General features: G+C 40.0%; 1 protein-coding gene across 1 annotated transcript in view; it reads right to left on the minus strand.

Annotated features, from left to right (window-relative positions):
- LOC115036615 (proton myo-inositol cotransporter-like) overlaps positions 1–27,898 on the minus strand; it is a 51,446-nt gene that overhangs the window by 21,098 nt on the left and 2,450 nt on the right. Inside the window, exons 2-3 of the mRNA XM_029494856.1 lie at positions 21,734–21,893; positions 20,203–20,411 (exon numbers count right to left, since the gene is read on the minus strand). Of these exons, the coding sequence (XP_029350716.1) occupies positions 20,203–20,411; positions 21,734–21,893 (369 nt within the window). The remainder of the gene's footprint in view (positions 1–20,202; positions 20,412–21,733; positions 21,894–27,898) is intronic.

Raw genomic sequence — 27,898 nt, forward strand, 5'->3', positions numbered from 1 at the left:
CTCCTTTAGCTGTTCAACAACGAGACCAGACTCTGCAAAGGGGGCCCCGCTGACACACAAACACACTTCAGCCTTCCATTTGGTGGCCTCCTGTCAGACTTCGACATACATTATCATCTTCGATTCCTTTCAATTCCAAAATGCTGAAACAGGCTTTAGCATTAGCTAAATTTGCTGGGCAAAAAAAAGGGTTGGCACTTACTTTTCTTAAGGTTCCTTTTATTCAAATGGGATTATTAATAAAATGAATAAGAAACACACCATTCATATTTAAGGTCACCAGATTTACAGTGTTAATCTGCCTAAGAAAAGAAAACTGTTTTCTGTCATTTGTCAAATTCTAATCTGTCGCAGCACACAATGACTTTGCCTTCACGTGACATTAAGTGCACTGTGCATACAAAACACCAGCAATCTACTTCATTTATATTCAATGAATAATAATGTAGAATTATGGTGAACTTTACTGTGTTTATTTGTTACCAGCCCAGCAGTTTAAGGAGACCTCACTCGAATACATAACTAATCACTACATTTTGTTGATTCGGTGTCAGGCTTATCTGGCATTTGGTACCTAAATCACAATGAGAATTTATTTCTTAATTGTTAGAGCTAGATTAATTCATGTTAATTTATATTTTTTCTGAGGCAGCACAGCTGAAAGTTGTTATGTTATCATGCTGACTGCAGTGCTATCTTTTAAATAGATATTTTTAAAAGTTATTTTAACTTTGTAACAAGCAGAGGACTGAGGTTTGTGGATTTGAGATAGACCTAAAATTTTGTTGAGCCCCATGTACCTCTTGAACATTTCTCTGACATGTTGCTATTGTGAGTTGTCCGCAGGTCAGTGTTGGCCAATTGTTAGTTAGTTTGTAGTTTGTCGCAACACCTTGCCCTCTCTTAGAAAAACAGCATACGTTTGTTTTTTAATCTTTGTATTGTGTTTTGATAGAGATGCTCAGGTTAGATAAAAATCCATATCTTAAGTTAGAGCTAACACATTCTCAATGAGATTCTCCGTTTCTCCTGTGAGCAGTTCAGATACAACTCTTAAGAGTAAATGTTTAATATGAGGCAGAGCTCCAACCTCAACCAGTGAAGAGGAAGTGATCCATTTCCATGGCGTTAACCCCAGAGACCAGAGCAGAAGACTCTTATCTGATTAGCCAACGGGAAAGTCAAGATTCATGGGCCAGAGTCAACCAATAAGAGAGCTGAGACCTGGCAGCCGCCCTGAGAAGGGAATAAATTCACCCTGCAAGCGCATGTTTAGGTGATCTCGGTCATGCAAGCAGAAGATTATTTTCTCTTCCCCACTTTTTTAAACATGCAGGATCACATAAGACCAAACACAACAGTTTGACTGATGGACTAATCACGCATTAGATGTCCAGGATAACAAAGATATGCACCCCCCCCCCCACACACACACACACACGAAACATGCACAGCCACATTCGCTCATACATTACACGACATACATGTATCAACACACACATAAGCTCACAAAGCACACAGCCTCATTTCCTCATCTGAACACCACCCAAGTGTAATTTAATCAGATGCAATATTGAAAGAGAGGCACGGCGATGAAAAACAAGTCAGTGAGCTACCAGCAAGCCACAAGCACAGTGATTAGGGCTGTAATTGCACATCAGTATTCCATATTGAAGCTTTCCAACCATATCTGCTTCATTTATTTGTATATTTCATTTACTCTATCCTGCATTGCCACAACACAATTTTCTTTAAAATATGAATCCTGTCTTACGATCAAGAAAAACAAAAGAATGATGCAGTCAAGTGCAGAGATTATGTTTAAATGCATGAATAATTCAAGGAATAAAATAAATCAAGGGGAGACTTGGATGTGTATTTAATTGCAACCACGTCTTCTTCTTCTTCTACTTCTTCTTCTCTTCCTCTTTGATATTCAATGAATTTCCCATTGCAACTACTTCTTAGGGGAAAAACTCCCAATTTAATGTAACAAACCCAACATGGCCACTTAGTATCTGCTTCCCATTGTTAGCGCTGTCAGATGTTTTTTTCTCATTCACAAACACGTTTGACAGTCAGCTTAATGAAATATACAGGCAGGACAGAAAGGAACAGAAGAGGAAGGATGAGTCGGTGGCAGAACACTGGCAGGCATCTGCTCACTGAACTGACCTTGGCTGATTTTACCGCTTTTGTAAATCAGTGTATTTCTATCCAGGGGTCAATACATGGCCAGTCGTATGAGGAAGGGAGGTGCAGCTGGACAATCAAGGAAACAACGCGGCCCAATGAGAGAGCTGATGGGAGCATAGGGAGGATTATACAGATGAGTCTCTCAAGAAGATTGCCACTGCTTTTAAGGTGGATAGAAGAAGCATCTTCTATCCATCCAATCAATGTGTCTTCAAGAAGTAAGAGGCTGGAACTGGCTTCACTTATATCACAGAGAAGGGTGCAATCAAGGGCTGAAGCCTGAGCAGGCAATCTGCACTCTCTCTTACCTCAACCTCCACATTCACTCTAATTATGCTTCACATACTTCCTCTCTTCTGTCCTTTCTCACCTCTCCTCCGCTTCCACATCAGAGTGGGATCATGACACCCGGCACTCCACACGGTCAAGTTCAGAACAGAGGTCAGGACTAATAGAAAGCAAGACTATCATTGCAAAGGCTGTATATGGAACTACTGTGCAGCATACAAATGTTTAGGAATAAAATTTCGTTTCCTAAATGGTGAGGTTACAACTAAAAGGCCAACTTCTAATCGAACTCTTTCCTAGGTGCACTGTAGTCAGAAGTTCTATGAGCGTGATGAAGGAATGCTGCGTCGGTAACAGACACTTTAACACATTAGCACATGAATTTCCTTCCTAACACATTTGCAGAATTTCAAAACAAGCTGAGATGTTACAATGGGTAGGATCAGCAACTATAGCTGTATGTAGAAGTGTAGCGGCAGAGAGCTGTAGTTTTCCTTTCCTCAGCAACAAAAGCTTTAACAAGCTGATTCTTTGTATTAGGTGTATAGAAAGTATAATAAAACACCTGAAAACCTGTTTGTGACAGGTGGTGGTCCAAAAGTTAACGTACATTTTAATAATAATAATTCCTGTAGCCTACCGAGTTACGAGTTTGTCTTTGGTGCAGTTTTAATTACATTGATTGTTAATTAAGAATTACTGGCATGAGAAACTTTTTTTTTAAACCTTTGGGTGGATAGCTTTTTCTAATCTTTATGCTATGCTCTATCATTTAGTGAAAGCAAGCACAGCTCTGCCAACACACCTGCGTGAAATGGTCACAAAGCTATCATTTGATTTAATATCTTTTTATCTCAGTGGATGGACACAAATGAGTGTGTTGCTCAAAATATCAAATTATAGTTTCGTCATTACGCCAGAATTATTACTATCATGATTATTTATGAGGGTTTTATGGTGACTATATCTGATTGGCTGATTGAGTGATACAGGTATAATCTAAAGCGATTAACAATTAGAGTGGAAAGCTTCTCTCGGCTGGACATGATTGCACGGCATAATTAAAATCTGAGCAGAACATCTCCATATTCAAATTTGGCCAATCATTTATACAGGCTTTAGACTCCATGCCAGTTAATACTTTAACATCTTCTGAATTCTGTTTAACTAATTTATGGTAATGGTAACAGGGTTTGTGATTTTCGCACACACTGTATGGGTGCCAATAATGGAGACCTTCCCGTTGGAGGTCTTGAAGTGCGTCGAACACACCGGAGTCGGTGGGGTAGACGCAGAAATCACCGGAGCAATTACATAACTCGCTTGTCCAGGGAATGCATTGACATCTCCCAGAAGGAATTGAAAAACATTGCTGGGGAAAGGGATGTCTGGATGCCTTTTCTTAACTTGCTGGCATCTCATCCCAACCTGGGAGAAGAAAATGGATGGCTAGAGGGGGTTTTCTCTTTTCAGCACAGTGAAGCATTGGCGAACGAAGGAAAATTGAAACAGCCAAAGCTGGTCAGGTAATAGTGAATGTACATCACCTGGAACAGCTATACCTTTGTTTGGACGCTGTGTTATTTTTTTTACAGAATGAAGACATTGCATGCGATGATGTGGGGATGCATCCTGTTTGAATACATCTTCTACATCATCTAAAAGTAATCATGGGAGGCAAGAATCCTGATTGGTTCTTTCGCCAGGTAAGAGAGAATCACCTGCAGTCGAAGCAGCATTTAGCATGGAGCCGATCAGATCTTGCCACTATCCCAGACTCCTGTCTGCAGGTGCAGGGGAGCAGCTGTGTTTATCTAAGGCGTTGAGGTGGTTGCCAGGAGCTGAGCACCAGACAGACAGATGGATGCATGGAGTCACACTCCCACATGGGTGAAAAATACACAACTGGAGCAACAGAGTTTTAACTAGTTAAGCGTGTTTATGCCTGATTAACATTATGGTGGGAGGCTAGAATGATCATTTGTCTCTTCAAGAATCAAGGAAAGAGTCACAAAATTGTAATATGCTTCTGAATATATTCTAAAAACAAAAAAGCGGATAAAGTCGGCAAGAAAAGAAAACAGAGAAGTTGGTATCATGTGGAGCTGCTGTCATAACAGAAGCTGACAAGTGTTTCTGAAAGATCAGTGTGACGGCCAACAGAACTGACATCTCTCCAGTTCGAAACTAATAACTTCAAAGAAATCAATCAATAGAGCACAGGAGGTCACCTTTCTGGTTTTCATGTCAGTGTGTTTCTTTGGTTATGCGGCAGAGGACACACAAAGGGGGAAAAATGGAAAGAAACTGAGCCAGACAATTTTACTTGTCCTATTTTGATATGAAGGGCATTGAGAAGTTGCCTCCTGGTTATGAATCAGATCAAACAAGCAGAAACACTTGAAGCTGAGAGGAGGACGTGACACAGAGTCGCATGCATTTTTAAAGTCCATCTCATTTTTCAACCAAGATTTCCATTATTCAGCACTTAGACAAGTTTCTCCACAGACACGGTGTCTCTCACAACATGAGAAGTCGAGCAGAAAGAAGTTTAAGGATACAACTGTTTTTTATTTCCTGCAACCAGATGAAAAGTCAGTGCATAAACTAGCTGCTCTGTACTCCCTGGGTGTTTAACCAATGTTACGCAACAATCATCTGATGAGAGTCGAAACATCACAAGTGTGTGTGTTTGGGAGAAACAAAGATCAGGATTGCTCAAGGGCATGAAGCAGAAATATATGCTCCTACTCGTCAGCTGTCCTCACTGAAGACATAAATGTTTATATATTTGTGCGTAGCATGTTCTTGTTCGTTTCAATTGTTGTACAACACGCTGAACTGCACATCCAAATATTGTATCACATTTTTTCACACATCCCGTCTCATCTGCCATGTTGAGATTTTTCCTTCTGCGGCCGGAGCCAAGTTATGCCTCCCGGCAGATGTTCATGATCACATTTCTAAACGGTGAAACAAGGTTGCTGCCCATCCGCACACATACCCCCCACGCAAAAAAGGAGCTTTGTTAAGGCATGTGAAAGGGCCCGTTCCGGCATCCATCTCTCAGTGCAGGGCCGGTGACAGCCGCAGAGGGGGACTCACGATAGATCAGCCATTGCAAAACTCTCCTCACTCAATTATTAATACGCTGCTATGCTATAAGCCTACAGGGGGGACAGAGGGGTGGAGAGCTCAAGGAAAGAAGCCATTTTGTTCTCTATTTGTCACTGTTGCGTTTCCTCACTGCTTCTTCTGCAACACAATGACCTGCACACTGTAGCTATGAAGACTGTTGACACAGTTTGCCATGGCAGGAACCTTAAAGATATTTTACTGGTCCTATTTTGTTATTGATTCATGATTTATTCAAACCTGGAGAAACTATTCATCATACTGACTATCATTTTAAGGTGGCATTGAGGTTGGAGTTAACTCCAGCTCAAGGTATATCCTGCTCAGGTTACTAGTGTCTAGTGTTACTCCTGTCTGATTGCAAGCAAAGCCCCCAGTCTGTTTTCTCAAATTATAAACAACAATCTGAAAAGCTCAAGGGCTCACATATATCCTTTATCCCCAAAGAGTCCCTTCAGTCAGATGTCACCGGTTGGTCGAACTCGGTCTGGTTTGAGACCCAGACAACATCCTATCTGGGAAGATATATACCCATAAATTACTGAGAATGATTCAATTTTGATGCAGCTCTTCTATCATAATCAATGCAACTTGATTCTAGCCTTTATGGCTCTGGTCATGTGACATTACTCATCCAATCATTGCAAATTGAGGCAGTGAGCGAGCTCCATCACCAGGAAAGAGAAGAGACGGGAGACTGGAGAAATCACATTCCTTTTGTTTGGTTCTAAGTGGACTTCTCTGAATTTGAATTGAACACTCCTGCCCTAGAAGGCCAGGGCCCTCATTAGTATCACTAAAACTACTGATGTGCAGCGGATTTACAGCGGAATTGTTATTGTACGTTGCGAAATGAGTTTAAAAAAGTGTTTTTCTTATTTCCCCCGTTTGGGTTTTGCTTCATACCTTCCTGTCCTGCAGCTCCACAGCTCTGAACTTGTATTCAAATAAAGCAGACTGAATGAACACAAAATTAAACTGAATATAACTGAGGTGATGGGTGAAAGATAATAGCGAAAACACTTCCTCACAATCAGTTGTACAAAGGACAACATGCATGCTCAGTCACATTCCACTTGAGTCAAGAGTTGATCACTAAACAGATGGCACACGCGGTTTGAATGCAGGCAGCGCGTTCAATCTGCTCGCCAATCTGTCTAATCGCAAACATCACTGACAAAGGCAGAATGCTAGGCGACGTCAGCATTTCTAAAAGACACATTGGTAGAAGAGTCTGTCCAAGCAGTAGTTGAAGCAAAGTGTGAATCTGCGTTTCAAAAGGTACCGGTATGACCTTCATGTCTGCTGAGTGATGGGGCTTGTAATCTGAGTCTGATCTGATCCGGTTCTCCTTCAGGGTCAGAGGGCGTTTATACTGTTCAAACGTGTTCGGAGGAGAGAGGAGAGGTTTGGCAGCTTGTACGGGGACTGCCAGCTGCCTTTGGGGGAAAAGTCTGGGCCAAAAATCTCAGTCTACCTCAACTCCCCAACCTCTGATCATGTTTGAAAGTTAAGGACTTTAACATAGATTTGATTGAATTCTTTCCTCCCTGCATCCTGGATGCCCTCCTGCCTGAGGAACCGAGCTTTTAAAATGGAGAAAGTACAGCAAGGTTTGAGCGGGAAGAGCCGTTTGTCATAATCCAAGCGTCCAGCTCTTCTTAGCGGTAAGCAAGCTGTGACAAGCCAACTGGGGCTGCAGTCGGTCACCGTTATTCCTTCTCTCCCCCACTTTGGTCCTCGCGGTCCTCGCGATGCCCCAGCAGCAGAGCTTCGCTCTTGACCCAGCTCACCCATGCAGGATAAGGCTATTAACATCATCTGCATAGGCAGAGACAGTAAAGGGACGCTCAGTGCTAAAGGGCCCGGCCCCTCAACCTGTACAATAGAGGCTCAACCCTGCACACTTTCACCAAGCACTGTGCATGATTGTACAAGAGAAGGGATGGCCGTAGGAGCGAACGAAGGAATGAAAAGCAGGTAAATGAAAGAAAAGGAGGAAATTAGACACGCTGAGTAGAGAGAAGAGGGTCGAGCTGAAGAGGATAGGAAAGGGAGTAAAAAGGAAGGAGAAGGAGAGAAGCTGCTGTCATGAATGCTGGGAGTCAAGAGGAGAGAAGAGGAAAACCACAGGGCGGAAAGGATCTGTTGTCAATGGAAACAGCGGCGGACTGGCGACCATCCACTTTGAACCCGCTGCTGTGTTAATTGCAACAAAGTCCTAATAGGCTTTTTTAGAAAATTCAGACTGGAGCTCCAGATGATGTTATTTTGATCGTTACACTAAGGATGTATACAAGAACATTATATAACGTCTTATACAACCTAAATACAGGCAACAATGTTCAGGAAAGGAGGCAGCACCCAGACCTGACAAATATACTTTATAGCTCAAGAGAACATTGCTCAAAGCAAAGGCACCAAAAGACAATGAGGCAAACAAATCAATCAGTCTGACTGATTCATTCAAGCAAAGTAAATATTGCAACTAATCTATGGTGAAGCCAAAATGACAAATAGAGATGTGGACCGAAAAGAAAAATAGATAATATTAACACTCAGTCCAACTACTCGAAAAGTTCATTTCAGGGAAAGACACAAGCTGCAACAGCGAGATAGAGGTTGAACAAAAGGCTCCTTTGAAACTTCTTATCATAACTGTAAAGTGCTTGCTCAGTTATTTGAGATATATTCAAATGTGGAATGAGGAAACAAATGCATTGAAGAGAGGGCAAGATCTGACAGAGATTTGTCTTGTGAAGGGAATCAGCCGACTGTGCTGCTGCTGTGATCAAAACAGTGCAGCTGCCTGTTCGTGTGACCATCGTATTATTCCTGATCATACATTAAAGATCATATTATCACAAAAAGTGGAAGCTATATTCATAAATAAGCTTCAAAACGAACGGCAAACATCAGCCTTGCAAACAAATTTAACCTGCATCAGCTAATTCGAGTAACTTCAAAGGTAACATCACTTTAAAATGATTTCTGCAGCGGTGGTGTCAGGCTGTAAGGAGTTCTCATTAATGCTAATGTGCTTTCCCAATTTTGAAAAATGTACAGTGAGCTTTGTGAACCCTCCAGGGCTGCAACCTTGATCAAGCTGTAGTTCTCAAGCGCCTGAGCTCGAAGCTTGTAACTAAATATCATGCTGACGGCAAGCGGCTTGCTTAATAGAGTTTCAGTACAATTTAGAAAGAGGGCAGTTAAAGTCAAGCCAATCTCACCAGTTCAACAGCGACATCGGTCCAGTCCATTTATGCTTCCAGTAAAATAAAATTCTTGATGTTCCAGCTTAGTTTCATTATTAAAGAAATCCGTTCTGCTTATTGGTGGCATCATAAGGGAAACTGAAAGGAAGAAATCTGAATGCGTAATAGCTCTAGCACACCGAATGTTTTTTTTTTTTTTTTTTTTTTTTTAAGAAATCCATCATGGTGAATTCTTTCCTGTCGATTGTAGCTGCATTCATAAACTTGATTGACAGACACACACACACACACACACACACACACAACACAATCTATCCATTTTCATATTTGTGTTTTGGCCAGTAATGAAACCTTTTGAGCCATTCTGACGTCTGATTGAGATTCATGACTTCCCAGCTGCATACCTGCCGTAACGCAAATGGTAAGGGTCTTCCTTGGGGGCATGGACACACACACACACACACACACACACACACACTAAGAGAGTGAGAGAGTCTCAGAGGCTACCTACATCACCTAAATGTTTCTGATTTTCCCGTTTCCCATTAGAGCTTATTAGGAGAATCATTTTGCAAAAAATTATTTACTGGCCTAATAAGCCCACCTCCGCAGATGGAACATTTGAGTAATGACTATAACGTTGCTTGTTAATTTCAGGGCTAGAAAAGGGCTCAGTGGGATTTTCTGTACACAAAACATATAAATTCAACAAGCACATTGTAACTGAACACAGCATTTCTGGGTGAGCCACAGCTTTACTGCTGTCGCTGCATGTGGAAACAGAGAACAGCGTCTTCACAGGAAAATTGCTAGGTATTAAAGTAACTTTCAGTTCAATCACATTGTGCTTTGCAATTCACGTAATTCAAGTGCAAAGCTCCAGTGGCACAGCTAAAAATCTCTTTTTATTTGTTAATTATCGTAAAATGAGTGACACTTAGTCAAGGCTGATAATTTGCAGTACAGATTGAGAGCACACCTGTAAATCTCACAGCCAGACAACTCAGTATCCATATTTACTTATTTTCTGCTCATGATCAGTGAAAATGCCAATACATAATTTAACTCGGTGGGGATACCACTGGGGCGAGACAGTGTGACTCCAAATGCAAAATGACTTAAAAAATTAAACTCAAATACAATTATTTTGGCACTTATCTGTCTTTTTGAGAAATGCACTTATCATATTCAACATTCTTATTGTGCTCAAGATGAGAGGTGATGTTTCCCTTCTCCACTATTTACTGTCTGTTCAATCACCAGCTCCTCCAGTTGAAGTGTCCTTGGGCAAAATATAGAATCAAACATTACCCGTGATGGCTGTTCCATCACTGAGATCACTGGAATAGACTTGATATATTAATGTGTCAGTGAATGTAGTATATTTATCATTTATTGTCTAGTATCTGTGACTGTCTGGACTTGGGGGACCACGCAGGGGGCTGTGCCATAACCTCCAAAAGTTTCTGTACCTGCCCATCCAGACTTCAACACAGTTTTTCAACGGCAGCAGCATTTCAGAAAGTCTCCTTAATTAATTTGTCTGGCTCTGTCCAAAGGTAACAAAATCGGCACCAACACCTCTAAGAACCACAAATGAAGTTGTTTTCTTGGTTGTTTATATAAATCGGTCTTTGCAAAGTGTTAAATTGGGAATGTTGCATAGGAAGTTAGTTCTGGGGAGAACAGAGAGGATGGTACGCTGCTGCTAACAAAAAAATAAATAAATTAATACGTCTTCATCAAATTGTGGTTTTATCATAATTGTAATGCAATATATATATAAATATAACGAACATGGATAAGCTGGCTGGAGTAAGAGGGGGTTCTCTTTCCATTTAATTAGTGTTTATTAGATTTTAGTTTTTTAAATATACTTAGTTTCTCTCTATAGTGTTTTTTTCAGTGACTTAGGTTTTTTTTTTTTTAATTAGTAGGTGTTACTGTTATATTAGGACCCTGTTGTTGTTTCTTCTTTTTTTTGGAGGGGGGGGGTTATATTTCAGAATGATTTGAATTGCAATTTGTTGTAACTTTTTTTTGTTAAAATTAACCCTTACACCTTTGTCCTCAAGCCTTTTCTGCTTGGTCCCTAACAGGCTGCTTAATATTTCTGCAACTCTCCTCTGAACGTTTGCACTTACCTATTCTGAAAACTGAAACTGCTGAAAACAGAAACGCAATCTCCATGATTCTCGTTGTGTATTGATTTTTCAACCAAAAATAATAAAAACTGTGAACACCTTCAAGTGTCTGCAATTTTAAAATATTTTGAAGATCAATAAAATAGCTAGAGTTGAATAGATTCATACTTTTGTTTTTTGGACTATGTAGGCCTAGATAGAAACCAATTATTGTGCTAAAGAGAGAGATAATTCCCTAATCTTCGCTCTCATCAGAAACAGCTTGCCCTGCCTTGGATCCTCTACTAATGCAGCTTCGATGATAATTTCCCATTTGGGACTTGGGTTTCATTTCCCTGCACTCCACATTGGTATCAGCTCATTTTTATTCAAACTGGATTGTAATACAGGCAAGAACAGGCATGTTTACCTTCATCGTAGTTCTAAATATTTGTTCACACAACTCCTGTCAACATGTTTGACAGGCAGTCCGCCTGGATGCCTTTAGAATGTTTGGATTTAATCAAATATTGATTTGAGAGCAGAGCCATGGAAACAACTTGCGTCCAAAAAACACGCAACCCATTTTGAATTGAATTTCTCAAGTAAGGCTCCTCAAACCTTTCTTATGCATTAGTCAGGATTATTTTTACCGATTAGATATCCATCGTTTCCACACTCGTAGAATTCATGTGAAAATTTTAGGACAATGAATGCGGTTGTTGTTCAGCAACTCCAAACACTTCTTTGTCTATATAAAGTTCTGTTCTCATTATGGTTTCCTTGTGGATTTAAACAGACCCTGAGCAGCGGTGGACTTTCATAAAATGTTCAAATATCTTGAATTATTAAACGTCAGTGGGAGAATTAGGACTGCAGTGGTGGTAGATATGAACACTCCCTCAAACATCAATCAGGTATGAGCGTCATGTGGTTGTGCCTGTGTGTTCGGTGGAATAAGCAGCTATGATGGTGAATCATTTATAAATGCTTGGCGGGAACATACATGCTGAACACTATTCTCGATGGCTAACCATTATCATGAGTCAAACACAGAGGCAGGTTCAAGAGAAAGTGGCTGCTAATACACAGAAAAAAAATACTGCCTACAGATGAGTGTGAGTGAGTAAACACATAACAGGCTCCATGTGCACTACCAGTCAACAGTTCGGACACCCTTTCCTATTCATTTGAATGAGAAAGGGTGCCCAAACTTTCGACTGGTAGTGCAGCTTCACTGTGATTCACTTTGTCCTTGTATGTGTAATGGTACAGCGAGCACTTTAAATCAATTCAAACACACTTATATAAGTTCAAATGAAGCTGGATTCGTTTTTAAACTTCCTCCTGATGACTGACTGGGCGCCTGTTTCTGTTCTCTGATGTCTTACATAATGCAGTAATTGTATTGTGCTAAACTGATGTCAGAATGGTTGACATTGAGTCATTCCTTTCATCGCTCCCATTCAAAATGATTTGAGACTGGATAAACAGACTGAAAGCCATCATCCTTTAAAGGGATATTCCACCAGACATCTACATAGTGCTCTTTAGAGGCAACCTCATCAATATCAATAATATTGAATCAATAATGGACTACCTAGCAGTCATTTCCCATCAGTTCTTTGGTGTTTTAGTGTCTCTCACGTTACTGTTCTGGTATGACGACTACAGCTGCACTGTTTTGACTCACTGTCTCATCAGCCTGTAGGCAGCTTTGTTTCTGCCACTGTGCACCAACTGAGTAAAGGTGAATTTGTGGTTTCTGTATCTCAGTGTGGTGCAGGCTCCTCGGGGGACTGCATGTCAATTTCATTGCTTGCCCAAGCTCAAGAGTGTGGACACATGTGGACCTGTGTGTGGATGACCAAATTTTGACACCTGCTGGACTGTCTAAACAAGAGAAAATTAAGTTTATTTTATGCTGCCTAAATGCTCTTTCCCTTTATTTGGTATTGTGTTTTCCTGTGTGGCAGAGAAGAGGCTAGTTTTTATCTAGAACTTTGAGGAAATACATTTATTAACAAAAAAACAGATTAGTCTTTGAATCTATTAAATCTATCAATCCTCTAATTAGACATTTAAGGGCAAATTAATGCATTAGACTGAATCTAAAATACATTCTGTTCACATTAGAAAGGAAAACAAAATTAAAAGAGCGCATTCTTAGTGACAAGTGAGCTGAGAGTACTCATTAGCAAACAATGAAGGTGAATGCGAGTTGAGACGAACGCTCACATGGCAGAAGGTGGTGGCAGTGTGCCAAACAGCTGCCAATCATCAAAAAAACATGAGAAGAAGACCCGACTCACAGCTAGAACTATCAATTCAAACGGTGCAGCTGCCATTAAATTGATTTTTCATGGATATCAGAGGTAATCTCTCAGTTTTGTCCTGGAAATGGCAAAGATTAGGAGCTGGGGATGGATGGGTTAGAGCGAAGTATGAAAAAATTCATTTTAATGTGGCAACGGAACTTCGCACGTCTGAAGTGTGCACTTCAATGACACCGTTCGATGCTTTCATCAGCAACATTCAAACAATGAAAATGAAGATAAGCTTAGAACTATAGTGACTTTTGATCTACTGTCTGTTGCTTTTTTCATTTTTAAAAATGCTCCCCATATATCTCTTTGCTACAGAAATGTCATCTACAATTGTTGCGTATAAAGCGACCCACTACTTGATGATACGCCCATCACTCATACATGCTCTTTGCTATTGTAAGGCTAAATCTGTGTCTGCTGTTGCTTAAAAGAAGAATTGTGATGTTATGAAAAAGCCTTCCAGACAAATCAATGTGTTCAACACGGCGCACTATGAAGTTCCTTGTGAAAAATGGCAATATAATGGATAACAGAATGGGCCTGCAATATTGCCACAATATTGCTTCTCCATCATAACTGTTGCCCCAACCCCTCCCTCTTCCACTCCACTTTACACCCACCCCCACCAAAAGCACCTCTGCCTAACCTCCTCCCCACCTCTCAGGCTGAAAAGGCGGTAATCAGAGCTCACTGATGTGAGGCGTACGAGGGGAAAATCATCACATCATCATCATCTTGAGGTTGTTTCAGAAGATGAAGACCAGTTATTTTCATTACCTCCACATCCCCTGAGGTGTAGTATCAGGCACACACAAGTATTTCACATATGTCGTATTTTTCAGTCATTACTGTGAATATATCCATCTCTAAATCCCTTCTAATGCACATCATTCAGTAGTTTGCTGAAAGCTTTTTTTTTTTTTTTACCCTGGATAGTTAAGGGATACCCCACCCTGCTCTATCTCTGATCGGCTGCGTCTCATTTCCCTCATTTTTTGGTTTGATTCAGGTTACACAAACATTATGATCATTTCCTTAAAAGCTTAAAATTCTTGTGTTCTCAATAACTAATTTTAACATGTTTCAATTAGTCTGCATTTATTTCAGTTTGTTGTCTGTCTCACTTTGAATGTTTTTTTTTTAATTGCTCTCTAGCTGAAAAAAAAAAATTATAAATACACATTTAAGTTGAAAATTCATGTTGTGTGTGCTGTCATTAGTTTAGTTTATATTTACAGTAAAGGTATACTGAGAATTATTGTATCCAGTCCTTGATTCAAAACTGAAAGTTTGATTATATTTATCCTGCCAAGTAGATTTTTATTTTTACTTAACAAATGCCAACACACACGTTTGAATATTGTACTGTATCTAGGATGTGCTCATAATATGTGCACAGCTGTTAATTCTATAATAATACTAATAATACCTTATGATTTTCAGCTTTCCAACCACTGAGCCTTTTACCCCTCTGGAAAATCACAACATGTTAAGTGTGTGTGTGAGAGAGAGAGAGAGGGTAGATGGGAAGGTTATACACAGTGTAATCACTGTTACAGCTGAGGTGAGAAGTGTTGTTTCCATGGTAACTAACATGTCACCAAGGGGGCATGATGCACCTATGTTTTTCCATGGGAAAGCACACACACACACATACAAGCTCAGTCTGGAAGGGTCAAAAGGCAAACATAGAGAAGGATTTCAAACCAAAGGATGATATTCCTCAGAAGAAAAGGTTAATTATGGGCTTTGTGAAGGGACCTCAGGTTTCTGTGATAACCTTTGGACACAGTGATACAGCAAATCTCAAACAAGGACCTTAAAGGGCAACGATGGCAAGTTAATGGCAGGGCTGCAATTCTTTAAACTCAATCATCCAAGCTTTTCTGGGCTTCATGTGACCTTACAACCATTAATGTTTGTTAGAGTTGTGTCAAATGCAAGCTGCATGTAAAAAAAAGAAAAAAACTCAACTGGGCCAGTAAGATTTTAAACCAAGTATCTATAGCCCATTGCTAAGCTTCTTTTCACCAGAACAGACCACAGTGAAATTAATCCAAATTACCAGTGTTCATAACGATTTGTCCAAAGTTTGTTCTACATATTAAATGATTAAATTAATCCAAGTGCAAAAAGAAGCTTGTATGCTTTGTAAATAATGACACAAATAACAGATTTTTTACAAATGAAACATTTGATTGTGCGCAATCACATTTCATTTTTACATTTTTTGACTTTTTAAAGTGTCAATAGCTGCCTGTAAGTGAATTTAAATGTCAGCCCTGTCAAATTTGTTTGCCATTGGCCACTGCTCCGAAATATTTGTGCAGATTTTAAACGAGTTGGTAACTGTGGGGATACAGGCAATCCAAAACTTGTGCTTCCTGATTGAAGCATTCATATACGACAGCTAACGAGTTCAGTTTAATTCAGCACATTACAATGAGGGTATTCATCTGTCCCTCGTAGCAATTCATCAAGATTTAGGTACATTCACAGAAATGCTAGAAAATAATTAAATCCTGATCCAGATAATTATTGAGAAATGGGAATTTAGTGGGTAAAAAAGGAATCTGAGCTTCATTACAACCAGCTTTCATCAACAAATTAAACAGATGTTTTTGCACTTTTCCATTGCTCTGATTTTAATCTCCTTATCTTCATGAGCCTCTGTCATGGATCAATCAGCTGCGTGTTTGATGTCTACTGACAATAAGAGAGCCAATCAGGCAAGTCAGTGACTAAAAACATTATTGAACCCTGAGTACATCTATGTGGGTTCCCCCCCCCCCCAGTTAACTCTCATGACGTCTGCCTTCAAATATCTGTCCTTTCTATCTGCCTGCCTGCCTGCCTGTCTGTCTGTCTGTCTGTCTGTCTGGTTGCTAGGTGACAGCTGGTCTCCATGTTGCATGTTGGCCCTAAAAAAGAGCATGTAAATTGCAAACATACTAGCGGTTCAACAAGGAAATAATGTGGCACAGATGGTGGGCACGCATTCAATGGTTCTTCACCAAGGATTTTATCATGAGACCTTAAGAACTCACAAAAGTAAAAACCAAGAATTACCCAATAGAGCTAGATCAAATATTGACAAAGATGACTGCTTGAAAAACAAAAAGAACTCCGATGAACTTAGATGAAGAAATGAGGGAGGACACAGGAAGCATTGGTTTTTAGGTTTGTTGAGCGGTGGAACTAAATGTAAAAGGTCAGACATATACTCCGACATGTACTTTCTGCCCTTTGTGTCTGTTTCCACAGAGAGTTCGACAGGTAGAAAGTTTGAAAACCCTCCCTAATCCAATCTAGGGTCTATGAGAATGATCTGACAAAATAAAAGTCCTTTGTTGCAAGACTACAAAGACTACTAAAAGTCATGTTGTGTGCCATCATTAAGGATTGTTTAAAGCAATTTAAAGTGACATGCCGCATGACTCACACAATGAGTACATTAGTATCTGATTGCATTTATTCCACTGAAACAAACGCCCAACAGAGATTAAGGAGAAGAGGACTTCAATCTCAAGTCCTGAATAAATGAAATAATGTAAGACAGCTGCTTCTAAAGAGAAAAAGGAAATCTTTGTTCTCTGCTTCTTTACACCAAAACACAAACAAATCAAAGGGCCCTGAAATTGAGTTACAGTTCAATGCAGTCATGCGTCTTTAATATCACAACGTCATTTAATGAAATAAAGCTTTCTTTTAATATCCACGTTGGTGCACTTAATAACAAAAGATCTAGGGATACCAGAGAATAGTTGATATTGTTGATATTAATAGTAGTGAGCCCAACATACATGTTTATTTAGAATTTAGATTTTTTTTTTTTTTTGACAGGAGTTAAAAGACTATGCATATAGTTCCATTTTATATTGAATAGAATTACTGCAATGTAAGTTTCATGTGAAAAGTTAAACACAAGTCTTTTGATATGGCGTTATATTTTGTTTTCTCCGTCTCTGTTTTTGTATGTACTTTCCATTAGTTGGTAAAGCAGAGTGACTTGTTCCTCCAACATTCAGCGAAAAGCAACTGTCATTACAGGACTCATTTGGTAGGTTTCCATTAAATGCGCCATGGGCATGCTGCCAATTCAATCCTCCAGCTCCACGATCATCATACCAAACAAAACCAAGTGAAAGATGTTGCTCTACACAGAATAGTGGCAATGATTCCTCAGGAAATTTCATGCCAGGCTAATCACAATTAGAAAGAAGCCAAAGTGTGAAAAACACTGAAATTTCCATGTTCCAATTCTGGACAGTGGGCCCATTACATTGTCCAAGTGTTAACTGGCTACAAGATAACACGCAGGCTGTGGGAAAACTCTCTGCTTGGGCACAGTAACTGACTGCAGGGGGTTAAAGCAACGAGGAGAGACACTGAAATGTTGAAATGAAAATATAATTCCTGGACTCAAAAGCCCCCAGGTGGGAGACTCCGTCGTTCGTTTGAGTGTGTGTCTTTGTATACATCATGATTATGTGAGTGTGAGTGCGTAGATCCCCTGGGATCTGTGGATGCCACACCTCCTAGTGTAATGGCGGCATCTGTTTTCAAGATTGATTATGTGCAGGATGAATTCAATTTCCTCATTTTCAATCTTGTCATCGCTTAACCGTTAATTATCCTCCCATATCTTCTCATTTTCCCTCCATTGTTCTCAGGGTTCTCTTTAGTGCAGTCAGGCTCAAACAAACAATAAGCTTTGCAGAGAAAGCTATAAAAAAAAAAAAAAAAAACACTATAACTTTGATTTCCATGCATAGAAATAATAGCCAATAAAGGTTGTCACAATAAATGAACTATTGAGATGTTATTCTGTGAGAAGAACCATATTCAATGGCTTGAAGCTTTCAAAATATATTTAGAGATGCTCAATGATTCTGCCAATTTAAGTAAAGGATGATAATAATTCAAGTCTGAAAGTCTTCTGTCGTAGTCAGACTGGCTTAGAGAAGTCCAATTGGCTACTGCTGGTGGAGAGAAAAGAGAATCTACAAAGTTGGTTCTAATAGATAAGAGATTTCATATTTAGTGGCAGAAAGAAAGGGATTGTGGAACAGCCCAATAGGGGATCCATTGTGGTAGCAGATGGCATTCTGTGAGAAATCAACATTTGGGTCTTACTGTAGGTAAGAAGATGGTTAAAGGTTTGCTCACATAAAGCAACTACACAATCAATTCACTCAAATGAATGTATTCCTGAATGTATGATGGCGACAACTTTTTGGAGGCAATTTAAATTTATATTACTACAGTTATTATGACGCCATATGCTTGTGCATAATATCTCCCTTTTGTGGGTTTAATTGTGCTTTACTACTGCACTCTCTTATGCACACCGACACAGACACACATACACAAGCATACAAAGCAGATGAAGACTGATAAAAAATCTGAATAAATATTAGTGTGCGTATGTGTGGTCAGCTTTGTCTCTTAGAGCCTCTTAAGATTTGGTTTGAACACAAATTGAAAAGAGATTAGAGATTGGATTAAGATTTCCAGCCACTGAATACAGAAAATCTCATGTTTATCACGAGCTATGAAACTGCCATATTAGCGAATAAAGATCAATCTGCTGTCAGTCTGGTGAGCTCCTTCAATACTGACAAAGACTTATAGACAAGAGCAGCATCCATGTGGTCTGGAAGAAGGTCAGCTCACAATAAATGACAATAAATGACCATGAGGAAGCGCATTTCTTTTTGCTCTGTCACATTAATCTCCTCACCTTTCTACTAGACTTCTCTATATACAAAGCCGATTCACCTTGCTGAGAGCTAAAATGATGTAGTGCTGACCGCGGCAATATCACTGTATAAATCAGTAGGTCACAGCTCTAATACTAATCTGGCATTTTCAGAGCATGACTGACACAAAAGGTCCACTCCATTAAAGCATCTTCAGTACGCTGCTGGTACCACCTGCTGATGTGAGTGGAAATGGTCAGTGGCGCACAGGAAGTGATGTGCTCCACAGTTTTGGCAGTGGCAGGTCATTTTCTACGTTTCAGTGAAAGTAGCCACGGCATTCATTCTGGCTGACTGACGTAGCGCCGCCCTCACCCCAGGACTCAAAGGGGGATGTTACAGATCAACTGAAAGACTTACTGTTTCTTCTCCCATCACACAGCACTGTGAGAGCAGGAACTGTCTAATTAACATTGTTGAGAAAATCAAAGTGAAAAGGAGGCCGTTGTCTTCCGGGCCCAGGGTACTGTTTATGTCAGCCGTGAGCTGTTAATAATATTGAGCCCATGAATTATCAATTTTTTAAACACATTTAGACTCCTCCTTTGACATTCATAGCTGTACTGAAGGTCATCTACTGTTCTGCTCCTTAAAAAAGCCAAAAAAATAACTGACCTCTGACCTCTAGCTTTAAGTGAGTGATTATTGCCCTTCTCAAAAATGATGATGAGGATGCAGTTTTAGCTGGAGTTTAAAATAATTTACATCTCCTAATGAGCACTTTCATTTCTTTTTACTCGCAATGACACCTGACACAAGCATAGGTAGCAAACAATGTGGACCTAACTTGTGCTTTGTAAAGACTTTCATATACACAGTGTGCACACATACAGATCAGCTCAAAAGTTTGGACACACTTTCCCATGTACACTTGTACACATGTATATGTTTTCATGAAATCAGACCCCAGTTTTGATTCTACTCATCTTTTATTCAATAAGAACCACCCAACGTAATCATTCGTTTTCTAAATAATGTGAAATGCAAGTGTCAAAATTCGATATTCCCACTAATACAATCCCAACATGCAATCATACTGCTAGTATCTTCCCACCCTGCAGCCAAATTTAAAGTGATTAAAGATTAGTAAAGCTGTTGCCAATCTTGCCTTCATGCCAGCCCTCCTGAACCGCTCTGTCTCTTTCCATCCACTAACCTCCTCCGCTGTCCTTCTCCTCCTCCTCAATGCTGTTCTTAATGCTGTCATACTCCTCGTCGATGTTCTGGTTGCCTCGGATTTGACTGAGCACACGACGGGCCTTCTGGGTCAGCCCACGCTGGATCAACCATCGAGGGCTCTCCGGCAGGAACAAGAATCCCATGAACTGGAGCAAGGCGGGGAGCACTGACAAACCCAGCATGTACCTGACGAGGTGGAGAATAAAACTATGAGCACAGAAATTACAGAAACAGTCTTATTACACGTTTTGTAATCTGGGTATGCCATACAAATCAAAATTTAGTGCAGCAGTATTATTGACTGGGGTTTTCCGATGTGCTCTATTTATGTTGAGCTATTTGCCAGCAGGAGTCCAGTGATTTTCTTCATTAAAGACTGAGGAAAATGTCAAGGCTTTACTTTGCTTATTCTGCCTAAAATAACCTTTAGATGCATCATTTTAAGATCAATCCTGAAAGTAACTAATGAAGCAATAAGTTGATTGATTTTAAAACCAGCACCCCAGCCAATATGGTTACAGTAAGCTGATATTAATTTTAATGATTAATACATAAAGCTGAAGTTCATATGCAATCATTTGTACATATAAAAATATTCATTGACCTCATGTTTAACTTTTGCTGTTCTCACAGCAAACTGACGACTGAAGACTAAAACTTCACCCACTGGATGCCTATGCTGAGGTGAAAATTGCCTTCAATCATGCACACAATCAGGGTTGGACTGATTCTGTAAAAGTAAAAAAAAAAAAAAAAAAAAAAGATGTGGAAGAAGGCAAAGAACAAAATTGTGCAAGAGAGGTGAATGGGGGAGGAAAACAAATGTAATGATAATTATTGTCAGACAACTTTATCTCTATAAGACTGAGTTGAAAAGAAGCAGGTATTTATTTTACACAAACACGTATATCTACTGAAGCTAACTGCCTGACACTTAGAGCCATTCCTTTGTTGCAGAGGAAACAAAGTCAGTCAGTCAGTCATGCTCTAAACTCAATAAGTGTCTGAAAAGCCATTATTGTGTCTGAATCACGCCAATCTGTGGCATTTTCAATGTCCCTGTCAGAACTGCAAATCCTTGCGAAAAAAGACGATTCTTATCTACAGTATCTCACAGCTTGATATTCAGACACTCAGGAGGCTTTAAACCTGCATGTGACAGCAGAAAAGGCCACAAACTAAAAGCCGGAAAAAATTCTAAATGGTAATGGATAGATGGCGGCGGGGGAAGAAAAATACAGTATCTTTTAAATGTACAGTACAGCTGCTCTGAGCAAACGTTAGGTGGTGACCCATGCATGTGTTGACATTTGAAGTGACTTTTTCTGGCATTTCATATGATAAGAACCTGAAGAAAAGATGCTAATATCTGATTTATGATTATCTGACCATCCCATAGGGAAATTCAGCCAATATTTAAGACATTCACTATGTCATTTTTATTGTGTTGGAACTTGAGATGTGTGACTTTAAATTCTGTGGCTGTATGTTTGGAATGTATGTCTGACCTCCACCCGTCGCGCTGCAGGTAGCTGAAGGTGCCGTCTATGAGGCTGGCGATGAACTGCCCCCCAGTGATGAAGAGGGTGTTGACGGTCACCAGCTGACCCCTGAGGTGGGGCGGAGAGGCCTCAGCAATGTACACAGGCACTGTCATAGAGGCAATACCTGCACAGTGGGGAGAGACAGAGAGGTGACGGTCATTTCTGAAGTGCTTATAAATACACCGCTACTCATAAGCTGTGCTTTGCATAGGAGCTGCTGTATGATCTGTAACTGTTGAGGCTATGTGCCATAACTGCTAAACTTATGAGCAGGAACACGGTTTTACTGTCCATCTTAGCTCTATAAAGCATTTATCATCTTTCAGCTCATTATTTTGGTCCAATGGCCAAACTATTTTGATTCGATCGAAACACTCCGGTCAATGTAATTTTGGCCTGCAGATGTTTTCAGTTTAACAGCCGTAACAATCCCACGTTATACCCAGCACCAAACAGCAGGCAGAGTAAGCAAATAGCTGGTGAACATTGTTGAGCATTAAGCAACAAAAGAGCCAGATATTTCATTCAACAATTTTCAAACAAGAGCTAACAGTGGATGGTCTCCTGGATGCATATATAAATAACTGTTTGCCAGCACGTTCACTCAACCTTGGAAGGTAACAATATGATAGTGTGGTCTTTAACACTTCTGTCTTCCATTATGTCAGAGAGAAGATTTGAAATTTTTAAAATTATTAATGTTTTGTCTGTTTTAAATTGAACCTTAATTTCAAAACCACAGGAAAAAAAAAACAAAACATTATGTCATGTGGCTGTAATTTAACCCAGCAGATGCAGAGAAATGCTAAAGTCCATCTCTGTAATGGATTTTGCACTACGCTGATTTGGGGACGATTCAGTCCTGCACGCACATTGTATATGTGCTCACAACAAGACACACATGCAGTGACATACAGTGATATCAAACAGTGTATGTTTGCCCAGGATGAATCTGACAAGGTGCCATGAGGCCACAGCTTTCTGCAGCTGGTTCCTGATAAGCTCTATTAATAGTCCACCGCTGCTTTCTATACTCCCCCTTCGCCACCACCTTCCCCTCTCCACCCCTCCTCGCTGCCACCACCCTGTCTTCAACCGCCGCCATGAGTACGTTGCTACCTGTTGCCATGGAAACCGCTTAGTGGGAAACCAACTGTGCTGTCTCAGAGCGGGCACCACACTGTGGCAGCTCTTTCTTCATCCATCTTTGCACACAGTCCAATTGGTAAAGTGGGTCTCTCTTAGCCGAGTCCAGTGCTGAATGATCAGAGGACAGACGCCCAACCAGCTGTTCCACCAAGAGAATCAAATTGATTTATTGATGATGCAAATGTACCCTGAAGAACAAATGCAAGGTCTTTGTCTTAGTTATAGCTTAAAGAAAAAAGCATTATCATCTGATGGGGGAAATCCAAGATCCACATCACCACCCGAATCTAATTATCTGCTCTTTGGCATGAAGCCTGTCTGCTCGGGGCACTTTGATGGAAATCCATTCATAAGCTTTAGAGAGAAGCTGCTGAAAGGGAAACACATAACCACCACAGCAGGGCTAGGACTTTTACAATAGCAAGTTTGAATGCAGTGTGTTTGTCGCTGACAAGTCACGTGTTTTTGACCTTTGCCAATTCACATATACAAGACGCCTCCTAGCAAAGTAGTTTTGCAGACTCCTTTTCTGAAACACGAAGTTTATGATTATGATTGTCTGATCTGATCTGAGCTTTGTTTATTTTTCATAAAATGTAGGTAACTGGCAGCTGGAAATCTTCCCAGAATTCAATGAAAGCAAGAGTCAATGAATCTTAAATTACAGTATATGTCTCTTTCTTTGATAGAAAAAGATGAACGCCAATACACATAAAAAGTCTAATGACAGAGGCTAATAATGTCGCCTAAGGTGCAAGGATGTCTGTTACATCATGCTCATAGTGAGTGCTTATCCCAATGAGTGTTAAATATCAACAGTGTGTGTTTGCATTGCATGTGTGTACTTACTGACATGCACAAAGACAGCAATTTCAGCATGTCTAACGCAAACAAGCACTCAACAAGCCTCAAATATCTTTATCTGCATTCCCGTCAAACAATGATACCTCTTCCTCTGTCTTATTGTCTTTCGTAACTCTTGTCCCTTCGTAATTCTCAAGACAGCTTGTCTTGAGAAATGGCTTCTGCTACTATAATTATGCCTATATCTTGCGTTCTTTCATGTCGTTGGGTTTTTTTTATACTGAAAAAGAATTGTGCTATGTATGAAACAGCGAGTGAAAAATGTTTGGAATTTTGTCAAATTCTACCTTAGTTAGTGGAGAAAAAAAGTTAGTTGGAAAGCTTCCCAGGAAAAGCAAGAAGCAAAAATAATTAATCCACTGTCAAGTAAGGCTGGGAGATCTGGCCTAAAGATCATGCACAAGATCCTTAGGTAAAGTCTGGATAAACAATCTGAATCACAGGTCTTCCATAGATTTAGAGATTAAAAAAAAAAAAAAAAATCACTTCTTAATCGCAGGTTTTATATGTCCAATTCTGTCAAGTCATGTGACTTGTCATGTGGTCACAACTAGCTGTGGCCCCAGGATTCAATGCACCTCAGTCCTTTGCGCCCAACTGTTCCATCCAGCTCATTCACCTGCCTGCCGCTGCCTACAGCTCACCACCTCACCTTTTTGGGTTCAAAAACAAAGCCTGGTAAGAATTTTTACTTTAAAACTTTTTGTAAATTAACACTAGGTTCAGTGTGAGTCCCTTTTGTCCAATATCACTATTATTGCTTCGGAGACATGTTTCCTCGGTGGCATTATGTGGATGCAATAAATGCCATTTAATGTATTCATATTCCTCTCAGGTTCTCCACTGGCACCACTGGAAAGAAAATCAGAATTACCTAAACTAAAGGCTACGCGCATTTCCTTACTATTTTTAATGTGAATCCTTTCCGAACAAAGAAACCCCGTGTTCTCCCTCTCATTAAACAGCTCTCTTTTCAGCACCATGGACAGCTCCCAGCAACTGCACAGCGCGCGCACACACACAATGAGACTCGAAAGTCACCGCCTGGTCAGACTCAACCTCAAAGCAGCACAGCACAGTTAAACAATGGGTCTGTCTGGTCTTGTGAAGGCAGGCTCAAGGCACAGAGCTTGGGAGTGACTCTGGATCAAAGAAAGAGGGAGCTGCTTCACTCCATCCCATATCACTGTGATGTAGTAGAGCCATAGGTGGGACGTTTTCTGGCGTTGATTAGCTGTATTGTGATGGAGGAAGGTAAACAGTGGCTAATCAAGAATCACTGAAAATGCAGACTGAGAAAATGAGAAAACTGATGCTGACTTTCAAATGAGTAAATGGTCTGAGTGATGAATACAGCGGTGTACGCGGGAGAGCTCGGGCCATTTCTTAATCAAATGCAGCAGGGTTCGCCTAACTTCATGTTGAATTTTGCCAAAACCTTTATTTGTCTAGAAGCATTTTATCAAAATTCTGTGGTGTTTTGTTTCCAAGGGGGGAAAAAAGCACGAAAAATGACTAATTAAGAATTTTTAAAAAAATACAATAAGATATGCATAAACAAACTCCTCATTAAGTCTACACACCCTCCACCTTGTGACTTCTTTACAAAAACAAACCGATTAACTGATTAATTAGCAAGCCTCCAGGTAATAATTAAATGTTAACCTGGTTTAATTAACAGCACTATTTTCATGCAGACCCTTCATTTACAAGTACAAAACAAGTCAATGTTTGCAGCCAAATAATTTAGTCAGAAGATATGATTATGTTTGTGTGTGAGGGAAGAAACTGAGACTAAGCTTTGGGCATCAGAGATGATTTCTCTTGAGAATATATTGACCGGTTAGCGTGTCACGTTCCAACATTGAACCAGTGAAGTGTCCTACAATAGCCAAAATAACATATTGTTACTATTTATTTTCTACAGTTATCTCTCCATAGGATAGTTCTTGACTTCTTCATTCCAAGCACATGAGTTCATTTGCATTACTGGGCTGTAAACAGAGAGCCCAGTCGTTGTATTTGTGATGAGCCAGCCGCAGAGGAAGCTCTTGTAGCCCTCACTGCACTTACTGTTACCTCGGTAACCAAGAGTGCTTTAAAATCAACCGGGGTTAAAATATTAGGAATTACAATATTAATGTTAGGGTCCGTTATGCAGCAAAAGCCTTTCAAAAGCTCTCTGTGGAATGACTGAATGTAGCATGATATTATGATACTGTTTGACTGTGGAACAAATGAGTGTTATGTCAAGGTACTCAGCAAATCACTAGGTCAGGTAGACGTAGAGCAGGTTCAGCGGGGTAAATTACTATTCTTATTGCAAAACCACACATTCATGAAAGCTAACAAGAGTTTGACGTCTCCTACAAGATTGAAACATCTTTCTACAAATATCCCCTGCACCAAGAAAGCCTCTTAATTTGATTACAATTGCCAAGTCAAGTGATAAATCCCTGTCAATCTTGGCAGCCCGGTTCGATATCTTCGGTTTGCTCAGACTCACGACAACTCACCTCACACATCAGTCCCTTCACTCAGGAAAAGGTCAGCTCAACAATAACTGGTCAGGAGCAGACATACCAGAGGGTTAGGGTGGCATGGTGGTGTGTGACCTTACCAATTCTGACAAACAGCTCAGATAATATTTTTGGTGAGTTCAGCTCAGATGTGCAAAGCAATTTTCCTCCCTGAAAACTTGCGGCCATTTTATCGTGAGTATCCAGGTGACAGGATGGAGTAACTGCATGCAATGAAAAATGTTGCGTTATTAGTGTCTCTAGTGGCTAATTGTGGTGCCAGAATGTGTTTCATTGCCTCTCACGGCCTGGCTCCTGTGTGCTTGTGTAATGAAGATCACTGTGTGGAAACAGATTTTGATGGCAGAAGGGGGAGGGGGCAGTTATAATGAAACAGCCCCTTCTAATATAACAGCTGAAATGACCCAGGTGATTAGTTTCTTCCATAAATTAGCAATCAGAGCTCGAGTGTGTGTGTGTGCGTAAACGATGGCAGCATTTTTGATCCTCATTTCACAATTTCATTTGGCGAAACACTATTTCCTTGCCAATTATCTTTAGCACTTTTTTATTTCATTTGACAAATGTAAAAAACAATGAAACACTGAATTGATATGACTGCCACGATTGTTTGTGTTAATCATATACAAAATTTTTCGGCCCGGTATCTTAACGACTTTTGTTGTTTATGTTGGCTTTTGATTGGCAGCTCTGTAAAGCCAACTGATTATCTACTGTCGACTAAGTATGTGTGCCTCTAACTCGGTGTGTATCAGCAATGATACACAAATAGTCTGCAAAGGAGCATGCAGCAACTGACATATGAAGTACTTGTTTCTTACATGAGTTGTAAGTGTGGAATTGTGCAGGACAAAAACTAAGAATAATGTATTTTCTTTTGTCATATTCTGTTATTCTCACAATTTGTAAATTAATTGTTAAGCCTTTCTATGAGTTGTATTTGATTTAAAAACAAAAAAAAAACATCCAATCTACAGTGAATTAAAACAGAGAAGTGCAGGAAATCTTCATACTTTGAGTAAACGAAACAGAAAATGTTGAGCAAATTGACATTTCCGTTAACCACATAGCTTCTACTGCCAAACATTCACTGGATATTCAAGGCCAATACCAATACTGAAGAGTCAATCCCTTAAGACTTCTTTGGCTTTATCAAATTGCATGGGAGCAATGATACATACTGAGTGGGACACAAAAATCAACACTCTTTGGTTGACAAACTAATAGCCAACGTGCTCACCGATACAGATATATCTGCAATAAGTTAATAACAGTGATTTGTCAAACTGGCTGGATGTGTCCAGCATTCAGCTTGAGAAGACATTATACAACAAGTTATACAGTACCTTCCTTCATGACAGGTAATTTGAGGTTTCATTCTGGTTTATACAACAATTAAGTGTGCCCAGATAACAAGAAGGTGGGAAGTACAAGCAGGCATAAGGATTCAAGGACTTTTTTGAAATTCCTATATCATTCCTTTCATGAAATAACCAAAACCCTTCCTTGACCAAGAATGGAGCTGGTTTGTGTAAAATGCCTCTAACTGCTCTAATTGATTGCAGATCTCGTTGAC

Source organism: Echeneis naucrates, chromosome 23 (genome assembly GCF_900963305.1).
Source record: "Echeneis naucrates chromosome 23, fEcheNa1.1, whole genome shotgun sequence".
NCBI lineage: Eukaryota > Metazoa > Chordata > Actinopteri > Carangiformes > Echeneidae > Echeneis > Echeneis naucrates.